Raw genomic sequence first — 14,231 nt, forward strand, 5'->3', positions numbered from 1 at the left:
GTCCCCAAAGGCCCTCGTCACCTTTTCAACCCCCAGCTGCTCTCCCTGCGCAGGGGTCTGGCCGTGCTGGCGGTGACAGGAGGTGTCCCAGGGGTGTGCGGTGCTGCACCCCACTTGTTCTCACAGCCCACCCTCCTCCAGATGGGTGCAGGGGGACAGCTCGAGTGCTTGGCCAGCTGGGGAGCTGCAGTTTTGACCAGCTCGTGTCAGAGCTGCTGCAGAGGGAGGCCTCCTGCACACAAGGATGGGCAGGCCCTGTCACTATCCCCTGCTCACCAGTGCCAGGGAGCCCTGCTGTGCTTTCCAGGCACTGCCAAGGCAGCTGAGGACAGTCTTGGCTGTGCAGGATGTTCAGGGCAGCGTGTTGGAAGTTGTGCCTGCCCATGGCAGTGCAGTTGGCACAAGATGATCCCTTCCAACCCAAAGCATTCTGTGATTCTCTGTTCAGCCCATCTCCCATTTTTATGCTGGGGGACTCTTCAGTGTGGCCCCAGGAACAGCAGTGCTGGGAGGGGCATGGACACTGCAGGACCCTGGATGGGCTTGGTAGCTCTATTGGTAGCTCACCCCAAGCCCTGCGAGGTGACCCTGCCATTAGCACAGCCACCAACAGTCCCCAGGAGCCTTGCCCCAGAAGGACAAAACATAGAGCAAGGAGGACACCCTTCCTACAGCCACTTTTCTTTTATTAGATATTACAAGATACAAGAAGCTGAATCTGTGTGCCAAGTGCTGTTGGCTCACTCTGTCTTTCCACTCTGTGTGTCATGTGGGCAGAGAGGAAGGGGCCTGGCAGAGGCAGGCACCCCCAGGCTGGTCCTTCCATTGGCCACGGGTTTTTTACTATAGGGACACAGTTTTGCTGTGATGGCTATGAGAAAGCATTATGGCAGAGGGATATCTCCAGTGGGACAAAAAGTGGGACCACTGAGCTGAACCTGCTCCATTCCCCCTAGGAGAGGCCCTGCCATGGCCCCACACCTGCCTCCAAAAGGAATTAAAACACATATGGGGACACAAAGGCTGTGACTTTGAAGATGTGCTTGCCCAGGAGGACTTTGTGGGAGAACTCGCTCATCTCCAGCTCCACCTCCAGCGTGGCTGGCCCCGCCACGGGGCTGGTGAGCAGCAGCTCTCCCGTCTGCCGGTCTGAGCGCCGCACAGCGAAGACGCCCTGGCCCCGTCCACCCGTGATGGCGAAGCGCAGGCTGTCCCCCACGAAGCGGGTGGTGGACATCTTGAAGAGGACTCGGGGCACAGTGCGGTTGGCCTGGAGTGGCAGGTAGTGGAAGGAGATGGAGCTGGCAGCCAGGTGGCAGGCTCGGCTGTCCATGGGGCAGGGGTTCCTCTCGCACTGGCTGCCAGGAGAGAAGGGTGTCACCGCTCAGTGCCGTGGTTTGGCTCTCAGGGAGCTGCCCTCATCCTTGCACACAAGCCCAGCCTGTGCCACAGGCAGCATTTCCAGCCCTGCTGTTGGTCCTGTGCCACATCCAAGTGTGCCCATCATCGTATCTCTTCGTCATCCCTGTTTCTGCCAGGAAAATGCCATGGCTTGCAGGGACACAGCTCTGAGGCTGGGACTGGGTGGGTGCCACAGTCCCAGCGCTGAAGGTCAGGGATGGGGCCAGATATGGCTCCTGAAGAGGAATCTGTCAGGATCAGGGATGCTCCTCTATTTGGGTAGCACAAAGCAGTTTAATCTCAAGAGTGGGATGGCTGGGACTGCTGAAAGGCAGCTGAGGGCACCACATGGATGTGCTGCAGAGGAAAATCAGCATCATTCCCCTCAGGCTGGGTCTCTGAGAGGGGCCAGGATCCTGGATAAAGCCACCACGTATTGGGGTGCTCCCACCTGCACCCCCAGCATCCCAAGACCATCAGGGAGCATGCCAAGCACACCTGAGCACCCATGTGGCAATTTGCTACCAGTGCTGGCTGGTACTCTCCCTGCTGCCCCTGGGTGACACAATACAGCCTCCAGCCCACAGCACGACCCTGGGACAGGGCACGACACGGCCCGAGCCACGCACAGTAGGGTACTTACAAGGCAGAGGTCTTGACATAGCTGGTGTTGTGGCGCGGTGGGGGGCACTTGGGGCGCACGCAGCGGTGGCCCCCGAAGGTGTTGATGCAGAGGTCACCCTGGCTGCAGTTGTGCTGCTTCCCAGCACACTCATTCACGTCTGTGGTGGTGACACTGGGTGAGCGGGGCTGTCCCCACTGCACCCCTCTTCCCGTGGGAGGCTCCCTGCCCTGCACCCTGGGTTCTTACCCTCACAGGCATTGCGGTCAGCGTGGAGCAGGTACCCAGGGGGGCAGAGGCAGCGGTAGGAGCCAGGGAGGTTGAGGCAGTCATGGAGGCAAATCTGTGTCTGGGGGCTGGACTGGTAGAGCTGGCATTCATCCACATCTAGGGTGGACAAAGTGAGGAATGGCCAGAGGTCCCATTGCCACCAAGCCTTGGTTCCCCACCCTCCATCATCTCACCCTCTTCACCCCCCCTTTTACCTTGGCACACACCACCAGGTTGCAGCTGGAAGCCGGTGTCACAGCTGCAGCGCCGGGAGCCCGAGCGGCCCTCGGCACAGCGGGGCTGGCGGCTGAAGGAGGTGTTGCTCAGTGTCACCCAGTCTGCAGGGGACAGCAGGTGTCACATGCTGGGGCATAGGGAGATGGTGGGGGCCAAGATACCAGAGGATGCCAGGGAAGGGGGAGACAGGCACAGCATGGCCAGGTACTGTCCCCATGAGAATCCCCATCCTCCGCAGCCCAAACCCAGGCACCTACAGGAGTAGATGGGGCTCTGGCAGCTGGGGCCTGACCAGCCTGGGGGGCAGAGGCACGTGTAGCTCTGGTTGCCATCCACGCAGGTCCCGCTGTTGGCACACGGGTTGCTGGAGCAGTCATCAATACCTAGGGAGAAGGAGCTTGTGAGCATCAGCTGGAGAAGTGCATCCGTGTCCAACCCTGGTGCTCATTGCTGCAGCCTCTGGGCAGAGCAATGGAACCCCACAGCTCAGGGTGACAGAGGGGCCCGTGGGGAGGGTGGAGCTCATGGCACCCCAACCCTGTTGCACTTCACTTCTGCAGAAGGGTTGGGTGCCGCTCCAGGTGCGGTTGTGCCGGCAGGCGCGTGTCTCCGAGCCCACCAGCCGGAAGCCGGCGTCGCAGATGAAGTGAACCTCGTGGCCCACCCGCAGGCTCCGGCCCAGCATCCGTCCATTCAGGGGCACTGCCAGCTGCGGACACATCTCTGTGGACAGACAGACATGGGTGGGGATGGGCACTGCCAGCCTGGAGCCAACCCCAGCCTGACAGGGAGCTGGGGGTCCCTTGCGCAGGCTGTTTGTGTGGAGCCAGGGATCAGAGCTGGCCCCATGGGATGTCACCCATGGTGGTGACCAGCCAGGATTACCGTTGTGTTTGGTGGCTGGTCTCTGGAGGTGGCTTTGGAGGATGGAAAGCTGATGCCGGAGCCCACGGGTGCCCTGCAGGTGGGCGGCCTCCTGTGCCACCAGCAGCTTCTGCATCTGCTGCACCACGCTGAGCGCCTGCTGCCGGTTCAGGCATTCCTGGGGGATCATGGAGACACCTCCATCATCCACTGGGTTCCCCTGCCATTCTGCCACAGCCTGGGAGGACCCTTCCAAGCAGCCAGCATCTTTAGGGTTGGTTTGGATGTCCTGCCCTGGACAGAGCCCCTTCCCATCCTGGTTAGGGTCTGACCCTGGCTCCGTGTCTGCTCCAGCCTCAGCCCCCACCTCCCGATCCTGCTCTGGTACGTGGATGCTGTGGAGCAGCTGCATGCCCTGAGTGCATGTATCATCTCACTGCTGCAGGAGAAAAGCCCCATGACCATCCCCCTGGCCCTGGCAGCTCCACAGGTGCTGTGGCTGTGCCGTACCCCCCACTCCGGGCTGGTGTCGGGGTGCTGGGGTGTGAGAGGTAGGTGCTGAGCAGCCCAGAAAGGGAGGTGTGCTGGGGGGCTGGAGGGGAGGGAATGTGGGTCCTTACCTGGGAGCTGCCAAGGGGCAGCTGCAGGATGCCCAGAGCCAGCCAGGCTGGCAGTGGGATGAGGAGCATCACGCCGGGGCTGACTACAGGGGCAAGACGCTGACGGTCCGTTTCTGCTCACAGCCGCGTTCCTGCACTCGCAGGGATTTATCCGCAGCCTGTGCCCATGTGTTTGTTGGTTTTTCCCCTGCCTGAGGCCGAGCTGTAGGAAAGTTTCCCCTTGGCACTGGCTCTAGCCTCTCCCTTCCCTTCCGTTCCTTTCCCTCTCTGCACATCAGAGGCTTTGGGGCCTTTCATGTCCCAGGGCCAGCAGATATCGGGGCCAGGCAGTGGCTGTCACGGCACTTACGGTGGTACTGGTGGTGCTGGGCTCACCACACGGCCAGTCCTGGCTCTGGGGCTCTCCGGCACGCAGAGATGCAGGATGAGGCTAATCCCGTGCACTAGCTAAGCCTGGGAAAGTCTCCTGGGAGAAAAGATGACTTTGGGGTCTGTGTGGGGGTTCTGCTCACCGGTGGGGCTGGGACTACTGGGAAGAGTAGCCCAGGAATGCTGCGGACTCACTGGACTCAGCACAGCTTTGCTGGGGTGAGCTCAGCCCTGGCTGGAGTTCAGAGGGGAACCCCAGGGTGCTGCTGCAGCCTGGAGCTGGGGTGCAGTTGGTGTTATGGTCCACATTAACATAAGGGTCAGGGTTAATATTTGAGTCACCATTAGGGCTAGGGATGAGGTTAGGATTAGGGTTAGAATTAGAGTTTGGGTTAGGGTTGGGGTTAGCATTAGTATTCCGTTTGGAGTTAGCATTAAGTTTAATGTTTTGATTAGCATTAAAGCAATTGTTACAGCTAAAGTTAGTTTTTTTGTTAGGGTTAATGTTAGTGTTAGGATCAGTGCCAAGGGTTCCGATCCTTATTAGCAGGAGGGTGTGTATGAGAGTTGGGGTTGGCATTAGCATTAGTGCCAGGGTTCAGGCCAGGGTCAGGTTTAGACTCAGGCTGAGGGAACTGAAGCATTTACAGCTGGGTTTATGCTGACACACAGCTCAGCCCTGACAGCTGGTGCGTAGGATGCTCCCAGTCCCTCCTGCCTGTGGCATTTCAGAATCCTGAGCAGGGATGTCTGAAGCCCTCACCTCTGCCCTGTGCCAGGGGAGCACCTGCCATGGGTTCTGCACGTCCTGTGCTGGGGCAGAGCTCTTGTGGTGCTGTTGAGCCTCCTGAGCAGCCTGGGCTGTGGGACCCCTGCTTGACTCCAGGTGCCCACCGAGACCTGGTCCCCTTAGGCCCAGCATCTCTCCCGCCGCCGGCCCCCCGGCTCTCACATCCTCCCACCCTGTAACCACGCTGCCCAGCTCTCCGGAGCGGGTATTTGGCTTCATGCCTGCAGCGGTGTGTGTTACCTCCCCGGCATGTTTAATTCATGGGGCAGGAGGAAGGCTGGCAGCAGGGGCCCCCTGGCTGCCCCAGCCCCTTGGCTTCCAGTCTCCCAGCGTCCCAAAGTGGGTGCCGGTTGCGACCCCTGCTCCTGCTGCCTTCACACCCCGACCCCGGCTGGGCACGGGGCTGGGGCAGAGCACGGAGGGCTGACCCCGCTGCGGGACATCCCGGCGGGGCTGCAGCCCGGGGCCCCGGGAGTTGTCTGCCACATTCGCTCCAGCGAGCAACTGTTTTGACAGAGCCATTACTCACCCGTCAAGCTTTTGTTCCCGCTGCCCAGCGGTGCCTGTCTGGAGTCCTGAATAGGATCAAATCCTGCAACCAGACACACGCAGGCACGCAGGAGCGCACGGCCGAGCTCGCCCCAAAGCCAGGGCTGCTGCGGGGCGGCTCGGCTCTCCCCAGTCCTCCCTCCGGAGCTTGGGGGTCTGCTCCCCCCATCCCAGCACCTACATGAAGCTCTTGGTCCTGCTGGTTTGCAGCCTCCTGGTGTGGAGGGTGGGTGAGACGAGGTCGGATGCTCCAGAAAAGTTGTCCCCGCTGGCTCCGGGAGGTAACCGGTGGAGGGGCTGCCTCTCTGGCAGCAGGGCTGGGAGGCAGCTGGTTTGGGGGATGAGTGCACTCTGAGCACCGTCCCCTTGGGCCAGACCAGATGTGTGGGGGACTGGGTGGGTGATGGGCACTCAGGGATGGCAATGGGGGGCTTGGTGGGTGATAGGGGCTGAGGACAGAATGGGGCTGGGAGAAGGGGCATGGACTTGGTGATGGGATGGAGTTGGGGGGCTCTGGGGCTGCTGTTGCAATGGAACCAGGGGGCTCAGGGGCTGGGAATGGGATGGAGCTAGTTATGGAATGGGGCTGGGGGTCCTGCAGCTGGTGATGGGGGCTAGTGATGGCCAGTGGGGTCTGAATCCTGGCAGGACAGAGGCAGGGGGACAGAGGGGGTACATTCCTGGCAGCCTCAGCCCACCCGTGTGAGACAGGGGCCCAGCGGGCTGCCCCCCCTCCACCCTCGGCCCCTTGCCCCTTTTGTGCTCCCAGCCCAAAAGCTCTTTCTTCTCTCTCCTCAAGTCTCCATGGAGACCCGGGTGCCTTCCTGGTATCCCCGGCTGCGGTCGGACCCTTCAGGGGGAATTCCCACGGCCCCTGAAGGGTCTGGCCACAGCCAGGGATATGGGGAGGGCACCTGTACCTCTCAGCCCCCTTGGCCCCTTCCCTATCCCCTGCTGTCCCCCCAGCTCTCAGCACGAAGGAAACCTTCCTGGTGCTCTCTTTGCACAACAAGTTGAGGAGCAAAGTGCAGCCCCCTGCTGCCAACATGCAGAAGCTGGTGAGCCCCCTTGCAGGTCCCGTGTCCCCCACCTTCGATGTCACATCCACCTTCCACCCCATGCCCGGGGAGGGGGACAGCCCATGGGTGATACACAGTAGTTTGCTTACACTCTAACGAAGCAGAAGAGCTGGCTGGCTGGTGTGGGGCCCCTGGGGAAGAGCATGTCACTGCCACATCCAGGGCACACCAAAAACAGGGCTGATCCCTTGAGGTGCCTTTTGGTGTCCCCCGTGTCCCTCTGATGCCTCTTAATCACGCAAGGACACAGCAGGGCTTGTTCTTTCGAGTCCTTTGTGGGTCCTCCATTCCCCGTTATGGCCCTTGATATTCCCCAACCACCTCACACCTGAACACACCAAAGGCAGGGCTGGTCCCTAGGGGTGTCTCCCATATCCTGTGGTGGCCCTCAATGTCCTTCCATCACCCCCAGCTGCCCACACCAGGGGCACGAAGGGTCCCTAGGGGTCCCTTGCAGCATCACCCATTGTCGAGCCTCTGAAGTCCCCCAGTCACCTCCCGGACTGATCATCTTGGTGGTCCCTGCACCCCCTGGGGCTGTTCCCCGGGTGGCTCATGCTCATCCCCGCAGGAGTGGAGCGAGGAGCTGGGGCGGCAGGCAGGGGCACGGGTAGCCAGCTGCCTGGAGGGCCCCGCTCCACCGCCAGCCCCGCAGCTGGGCTGGAGCGAGGTCCTGCTGCCGGCGGGCGCGGGAGGCTTCGGGGCCGTGCTGGAGCTCTGGTTTGCTGAGGGACAGCGCTATGACTACAGGACGGGGCGCTGCGCCGGCAATGCCACCTGCCGCCACTACACCCAGGTGGGCATGGAGGGGCACGGGGGGGGGCTGCTGGGGACCGGGACCCCAGTGACAAACGCTCTCCCACAGCTGGTGTGGGCCACAGCGGGGCAGCTGGGCTGCGGCCGGCACCGCTGCCCCGGCCCCCACGGCCCCAGCGAGGCCTTCGCGTGCGCCTACTCGCCGGGGTAAGGGGCTGCGGGGTGGGGCCGGGGCGTGGTGGGTGGGGCTGAGGGGGCGGGGTTTGGCTGTGGGGGTGGGGTCTCAACTAGGTAGGGGCACGGGCTGACCTATGGGATGTGCGGCACGGGAAGGGAGAGCTTGTCCCGGTGGTGGTTGGGACTGCGCAGTGAAGTGGGTGGAGCTGGGTGATGTGGGTGGGGCTCGGAAATGCAAATAGGGCCGTGTTTCAGAAGAGGGAGGCTTTGGATGTTCTGGGCGGGGCTGTGTGTTGTAGTGGGCGGGGCTGAGTGCTGTGGGGACGGGACCGAGCGCTGGAAGTGGGTGGGGCTGGGGAACTAAGGCAGGGCGGTGATTTAGAAATGGCTATGGCTTTGCAATTGGGTGTGGGATTGCCCCAGAAAGAGGTGTGGCTTGCCCGGGTGGGTGGGGCATCTTCCTCCAGCTGCCTGTGTGGCCAGGGGCAACTGGGAGGTGGCCGGGACGCCCATCCTGCCCTACAAGCAGGGACCCTGGTGCTCCCTCTGCACCGCTGGCCTCTCTGGCTGCTTCAAGTCCTGGGACCACAGCGGCGGGCTCTGCGGTGAGTCCTCCCTGTCACCATGGCCTCTGCATGACCCTGGTGGTGCTGCCTCCACCCCTGATGCCCCGCTGTCTGGTGTTTCCAGAGGTGCCTAGGAACCCCTGTCGCATGAGCTGCAGGAATAGTGGGCGCCTCGACATGAGCAGCTGCCAGTGCACCTGTCCCCCCGGCTACACGGGCAGGTACTGCCAAGGTGAGAGGGCACCGTGCAGCCTTCAGAGGCTTGTGCGTGGCTGCTGCATGGTATGCGGGCGCAGGGCATGCATGGGCACAGCCGCTGTGGGCAGCACAGGAGGTAGGAGCTGCCGAGCTCCCTGGCAGCTAATGCAGTGCTGTGCCCACAGTGAGGTGCAGCGGGCAGTGCCTCCACGGAAGGTTCAGGAAGGAGGAGTGCTCCTGCCTCTGCGACGCGGGCTACGGAGGAGCTGAGTGTGGCAGTGAGTCTGCACCCCCTGCACTGCTGTGATCCACAGGCAGGGGACCCCAAAGTGGGACAAAGGATCCTCTGTGGGCCCATCTCTGCTGGCACAAGGACCCACCTGCTCCTGCCTGTGTCCCCAGCAAAGATCCATTTCCCCTTCCATGCCTGTGACGTGCGGATTGACAGCGACTGCTTCATGGTGTCCCCTGAAGCCGACACCTACTATGGAGCCAAAATTAAATGCCAGGTGAACTCCTGGGGTGCTCCAAGCATCTCTGGGCAGCTGAAAAGTGCTACCCATGCTTGCAGTGCCTCTCGGCATCTCTCCTCTGCTTGGAGCAGTGTGGGCCACGCAGGTGGGGCAGACTCACTCCCTTCCCCACAGGAGAAAGGAGCAATGCTGGCCCAGATAAGAAATCAGAAGGTTCAGGACATCCTGGCTTTCTACCTCAGCCGCTTGGAGATGGGTAACACGGTGACAGACACCGATTTTGAGACTGGAAACTTCTGGATCGGTGAGAGACAGCAGTAGGCAGAGTGCAGAGTGCCTGGGATGCTGGCAGACATGCCAACCCAAGTCCTGGTCCCCCAGGTCTCACCTACAAAACATCCAAGGCTTCCTTCCGCTGGGATGTGGGTGAGCCATCTTCCTTCACCAGCTTTGCTTTTGGGCAGCCGGACAACCAGGGGTAAGTGGATCTAGAGGACACCAAACTCTGTATGGTGTCACTGCTGACTGGCTTCACCACCATCCTGGTGGGACACAGGTTTGGGAACTGTGTGGAGATGCAAGCATCAGCTGCCTTCAACTGGAACGACCAGCGCTGCAAGACCCGAAACCGTTACATCTGCCAGTTCGGTGAGTGAGCGCCTGGGAGCCCTCCTGTGCCTTCCTGGGCGTGCTGGGCCCTGGAGGTGCCAATCCCCTGCTCTGCTGTGTCTGTCCCTTGTTGCCAGCCCTGCCCAGACCTCTGTGTCTCTCCTGGGGGGGGAGGCACTGACTCTATACACGCCATTGCAGCCCAGGAACACATTGCCCTGTGGCAGCGGGATCTCTGAGCTGGCAGCCCTGGGAACCGGCCAGCGCTGGCTGCTGTGCTGAACCTGGGGCTCAGGAGGACCCTGGTGCTGTGCAAAGCCCGGACCATGGCTCAGGAGGATCTCTGCACAGCTCACTTGTGCAGGGAATGAGGGGCTGAGGGGGCCCATGGCACTGGGACCTGGCAAGAAGGGGTGTGCTGTACGTTAGCATCCCTGACACAGCATCTTCTTCTGCCCCTCACCCTCCTCTGTCACGGTCACTCTGCAACACCCTGGGCAGATGTCCCTTGCAACAGCCAGGTAGAAAAGCGTCCTTCTCCACAACTGGCAGCTGGGCTGTGTCTGGACTGTGAGCTCAGTGTTACGAGGGGCCAAGGGGGCTCTTTGGGGGTGCAGACCTTGGCATAGCTCAGGAAGGCCTGGGCTGAGCTCTGAGCCATTTTCCTGACCTGGGTGAGAACACCCTATCCTGGTGGGTTTCTCACCATCATCTGGTCCTTCATCATCTGCCTGGTCATTAATAAAGACCTTCTTTCCTTTGGGAAGAGCAATTTGTCTCTTTTTCCTCCTCTAAGACAGCCAGACTCTCCTTAGCCACACTCCACATCCTGCCTGCACTGGATGGAACCTCCAGTTTCATCTCTGGAGTGGGTTCTGGGGTTGCTGGATCCAAGGCCAGCCTTGGCTGAGCTTGTCTTCAGCATGTGGGGTTGCCTTGGAGAGATGGTGTTAGCCAAGAGCTGCTTCTTCCAGCCCAGGATGGCCCCAGGTCACAGCACCCCATGTGCTGGGTGCAAGCCCGTGCCCCCAGCACTGGTGGGTGTCAGTGGGTGCTTTTGGAGGCAACATGCCACCACCCCCCTCCTGTCATAACAGCCTCATCCAGTGCTGGGCTGGGGTGGGAATGAAAATATCTTCATCCAGGGTGTTTCATGAGCTGTTGGTTGTGCATGGTCTCAGCCGAGAGAAGGCACCATTCACATCGCTGGGCTGGGCTTGGGGCCCCAGGCAAACTGGGCAAACCCTGGGTGAAACCAAGCGGCAGCCAGGAGGGCAGGGCCCAGCAGGTCGGGGGTGGGGGAGGATGGAGGTGGAAAGGAGCCCAGGGAGGATGAGAATGAGGCTGGAGATCCCGAGGGCAGAATCCAGCAAGTGAGGCAGGAGGATGGAGCTGGAAGGAGCCCAGGGAAGATGAGGCTGAGGCTTGCGATCCCCGGAGGACGATGAGCCCGGTCCCCGCGGTGCCGGCAGTGGTGCGGGCAGGGACAGACAGCGGGGCTGCCACAGACCCCGTGCGGGGCGTGGTGTCCCCTGTCGCGCCTCGGTGGTGCGGCCCGCGACCCTCCCGCCCGGCGGTGGTAGCGCCCGGTGGCGGCGCGCTCGGTCGGGTGCGGGACGCGGGGTGCGGGACGCGGGGTGCGGAGTGCGGGACGCGGGGTGCGGGACGCGGGGTGCGGGGTGCGGGACGCGGCGTGCGGGGCGCGGGACGCGGGGTGCGGGACGCGGGGTGCGGAGTGCGGGACGCGGCGTGCGGGGCGCGGGACGCACAGCAGCAGCCTGTACCAGTGAGTGCCTGTATGTGGGGTGGGGGCTGCACTGGGGGCTGGGGACTGTCCCACACCTGCCTCCCCTTCCTCCCCTGCTCTCTGTCACTCTCACCTCTGGCTACTCCAGCTGGGAGGCATAGGTAGGGACATCCCTGCCTCAGCCCAACAGGGCTCTTGGAGCATCACCTGGTGCCAAAGGGCACAGGTGCCATTTGGCGTCCTCACCATGCTTGTCCTGGTGTGTGTCATTAATGGGGTGTGGGGATTCCCCTTCCCCATCTGAAGGCATGGGAGAGCAAACAGAGCCCTGTGATTTCCACACCTGCAACAGATGTTGCCCCCCAGTAATGGCTTCACACTGTCAGAGGCCAAGTTTAGGATGGACATCAGGAATAAATTCTTTCCTATGAGGGTGGTGAGGCTCTGGCACAGGTTGCCCAGAGAAGCTGTGGATATCCCATCCTGGGAGATCTATGATTGTATGTCAATGTCAGTTGCAATTGTGGCCTTTAAATGCTGTCCCTCAAGGACAGACAGCTCTGCAGAGGCACACAGGGGTGGTGATGGCCAACCCAATCACTCCCATTTGCCCCAGCTGCCCAATGTGTTTTCCTTACTGGTTTTCCACAGGCTGTTCTCAGGCAGGCATTGCATCTGCAGCCAGCAGGACTCTAGTAAGAGCTTTATGAGGGCCCCTGGCCTGCACCCAAAGAGTCCTGTTCCATGTCCCTCATTTCTCAGTTGTCCTTCTCTCACTGGAAGGATCTTGTTCTGTATTTCTAATTTGCTCTGGTAAAAGAGTGCATTGTATTGGAAAGAAAAATAATTTGTATTTCTTTTCTCTGGTTATTCGACTCCAATGCAGTTTTTAGCATCTGAAGTGCACAGTTTTGTACCCCATTTTATGTGCTGCCAGACACAGCCCCCAGTTCTGAGGGCTTTCTTGGATGCTGCCTTTCCTTCAGCTCCAGCCAGAGGTACGAGTGCAGCTCTGCCCCATATCCCAATGGAAAATACCCAGAATATTCCCTACCAGCCCACCATGGTGCAGCTTGGCAGACAAGACCACCTGCTCCACTCCATCCCCAGGAATAATCAGATTCCAAGGAAGCACCCAGCTCCCACTGAACTCCTCAAGGACAGTGGAAGTAGAGAGGGTGACCCCGATTGTAGAAGTGCATCTTTCTATCTCTGCCCATGGCTGGCAGAGGCCCCAGGAGGGCCATGCAGGCAGAAGACTCACCAGAAAAAATACAATTTATTATTATGAAAAAACTAACAAAACACAACTCTGCCACCCTGAAGCACTGCCTGGGCAAGAAGTCCAAGGGATGTGCAGTCCATGCCATGATGTGGTTCCTGCCTGGTGCTGCCTGAGTGCTGCCTGCACAGACGGTTATGGTGGGGAGCTTGGCATGAGGGTTTCAGCCTGGTGATGTGACCAGCCCGGGTGGAGATGCAGGGTCTAGAGTGCCAGCAAGTGCTTGGAGGGTGGTCTTGGACAGGCCCTGGCTGCTGAGGCAGCATGGAGGTTGTTCTTGGGGAGATTCAGCAGCATGCAAGGCTGTTTGGGTCCTGTGGTGCCAGTTGAGAATGGTCTCCTGCAACACAAGGGCTTCTCGGGTGCACTCTGGGGTGCTCAGGCAGTGTGTGGGGGGTGCAGATTCTCGTGTCCTTGGGCAGTTCTTGGGCCTCCAGCTGTGTGGGCAACACGAGGGGTCTCCAGCAGCGCAAAGGTTGGCTCATCCAGTCTCCAGCAGCACGAGGCACGGATCAGGCTGGGTCTGGGGGTTCACCAGCAGTTACAGTTAAACTTAATAAACTTTTAAGATTCTAAAAGTAAACTTATTTTAATCCCCAACAGTGGCGTGTAGATCAGGCAGGCTCCAGGGGTCTCCGGCAGCATTGAAAGCAGCTTGGGCGGGCTCTGGGAGATGCTCCATCCCCAGACTGGGGGACGCAGGTCTCACGGGCACTCAGGCACTGGTGGCGGCGGCGGCAGCGGCGGTGGCGGCGGCGGCGGCATCGCGGCGCTGGGCGGCCCGCAGCAGGCTCTGCCGCAGCACCGGGTACTGCCGGTGGCAGCCATCGAGGCCGAGCCGCAGAGCCTGCGCCCAGTCCTCGGGCGGGCCGCCCCGGCCGCCGCCCAGCACGGCCGACACCTGGTTGAGGGCGGGCAGCAGGGCCAGCGTGAGGCGGGCGGCGGCGCGGCGCTCCTCGGGCTCGGCGGGCTGCAGCATCCACGAGGCGGCGGGCGCGGGCGGCCGGCACAGCGCGCAGCCCACGGCCAGGTCGTACATCTCCACGCCCGCGTCCGCCAGCGCCAGGGCGGCGGCGCTGACGGCGGCGGCCAGCGCCGAGCCGCCGTCCTGCAGCAGCAGCGCGCTGACGGCCAGGCGGGCCCGCGGGTAGCGGCCCAGCCGCACCGCCGGCTCCAGCGCCTCCCGCAGCGCCGCCGCCGCCTCCCGCTCCGCCTCCCGCTCCGCCGCCGCGCCCGGCCGGCCCCGCGCCCCACGCCCCGCGAACGGCGCCCGGCGGAACTCGCAGAGCAGCCGGCCCGGGCCGGGCTCGGCCGCCTCCCGCGGGCCCCAGGCGGCGCAGAGCACCTTGGTGCCGCTACCCAGCTCCACGTAGGCCGAGCCCTGCGCCTGGCTCAGCAGCCCGGCCCGCGCGAACAGCGGCCGTAGGGCACAGGGGTCCCGCGGCGCCGCCCCCGCGCCCTCCTCATCCTCGGCCGCGGTCGCTGCCCACAGCGCCGGCGGCTGCGACTCCTCCGGGCCGCGCAGGCGGCGGTGATCCAGCGGCATGTTCGGCGGGACGCCGTGAGAGGGCGGCGACGGGGCGGGCCCGAGCAGGAGGCGGGCACAAGCTGTGACTGGCGGC

General features: G+C 62.1%; 3 protein-coding genes across 4 annotated transcripts; 1 reads left to right on the plus strand and 2 right to left on the minus strand.

Annotated features, from left to right (window-relative positions):
- Nucleotides 1–665: 665 nt before the first annotated feature.
- On the minus strand, nt 666–5,821 carry LOC137481299 (fibulin-7-like). 2 transcript variants are annotated; one of them, XM_068202972.1, is made up of 9 exons: nt 5,703–5,821; nt 4,015–4,216; nt 3,416–3,572; nt 3,083–3,253; nt 2,788–2,913; nt 2,509–2,631; nt 2,273–2,410; nt 2,045–2,183; nt 666–1,358 (listed from the first exon to the last, which is right to left on the minus strand). In XM_068202972.1, the coding sequence occupies exons 2-9, from the start codon at nt 4,081–4,083 to the stop codon at nt 998–1,000; spliced, it is 1,284 nt and encodes a 427-aa protein (XP_068059073.1). In that variant the 5' UTR covers nt 4,084–4,216; nt 5,703–5,821; the 3' UTR covers nt 666–997. The 2 variants fall into 2 exon arrangements, with proteins under 2 accessions (XP_068059073.1, XP_068059072.1); XM_068202971.1 differs by having other exon boundaries at nt 3,083–3,572.
- Nucleotides 4,855–10,348, plus strand: LOC137481301 (C-type lectin domain family 18 member A-like). The gene is given in 11 exon segments (XM_068202975.1): nt 4,855–6,003; nt 6,689–6,780; nt 7,373–7,597; nt 7,667–7,764; nt 8,218–8,339; nt 8,425–8,532; nt 8,684–8,776; nt 8,901–9,007; nt 9,146–9,275; nt 9,353–9,619; nt 9,782–10,348. Coding segments are annotated over 11 exon segments (1,380 nt in total). The 5' UTR covers nt 4,855–5,903; the 3' UTR covers nt 9,820–10,348.
- A 2,239-nt stretch (nt 10,349–12,587) lies between these two features.
- EXOSC6 (exosome component 6) lies at nt 12,588–14,214 on the minus strand. Its single transcript, XM_068202982.1, has one exon. It carries the CDS (start codon nt 14,153–14,155, stop codon nt 13,325–13,327), a length of 831 nt encoding a protein of 276 aa, XP_068059083.1. The 5' UTR covers nt 14,156–14,214; the 3' UTR covers nt 12,588–13,324.
- Nucleotides 14,215–14,231: the final 17 nt, after the last annotated feature.

Source organism: Anomalospiza imberbis, chromosome 12 (assembly GCF_031753505.1).
Source record: "Anomalospiza imberbis isolate Cuckoo-Finch-1a 21T00152 chromosome 12, ASM3175350v1, whole genome shotgun sequence".
Classification (NCBI taxonomy): domain Eukaryota; kingdom Metazoa; phylum Chordata; class Aves; order Passeriformes; family Viduidae; genus Anomalospiza; species Anomalospiza imberbis.

Coding starts and splice junctions, on each gene's coding strand:
- EXOSC6 (XM_068202982.1), bottom strand. CDS start 14,155: ATGCCGCTGGATCACCGCCGCCTGCGCGGCCCGGAGGAGTCGCAGCCG.
- LOC137481299 (XM_068202971.1), bottom strand. CDS start 4,083: ATGCTCCTCATCCCACTGCCAGCCTGGCTGGCTCTGGGCATCCTGCAG. Junction 2,914..3,082: donor CACCCAACCCTTCTGCAGAA/GTGAAGTGCAAC, acceptor CCTTCTCCCTAG/GTATTGATGACTGCTCCAGC. Junction 2,411..2,508: donor ACCTGGTGGTGTGTGCCAAG/GTAAAAGGGGGG, acceptor TGTCCACCCTAG/ATGTGGATGAATGCCAGCTC.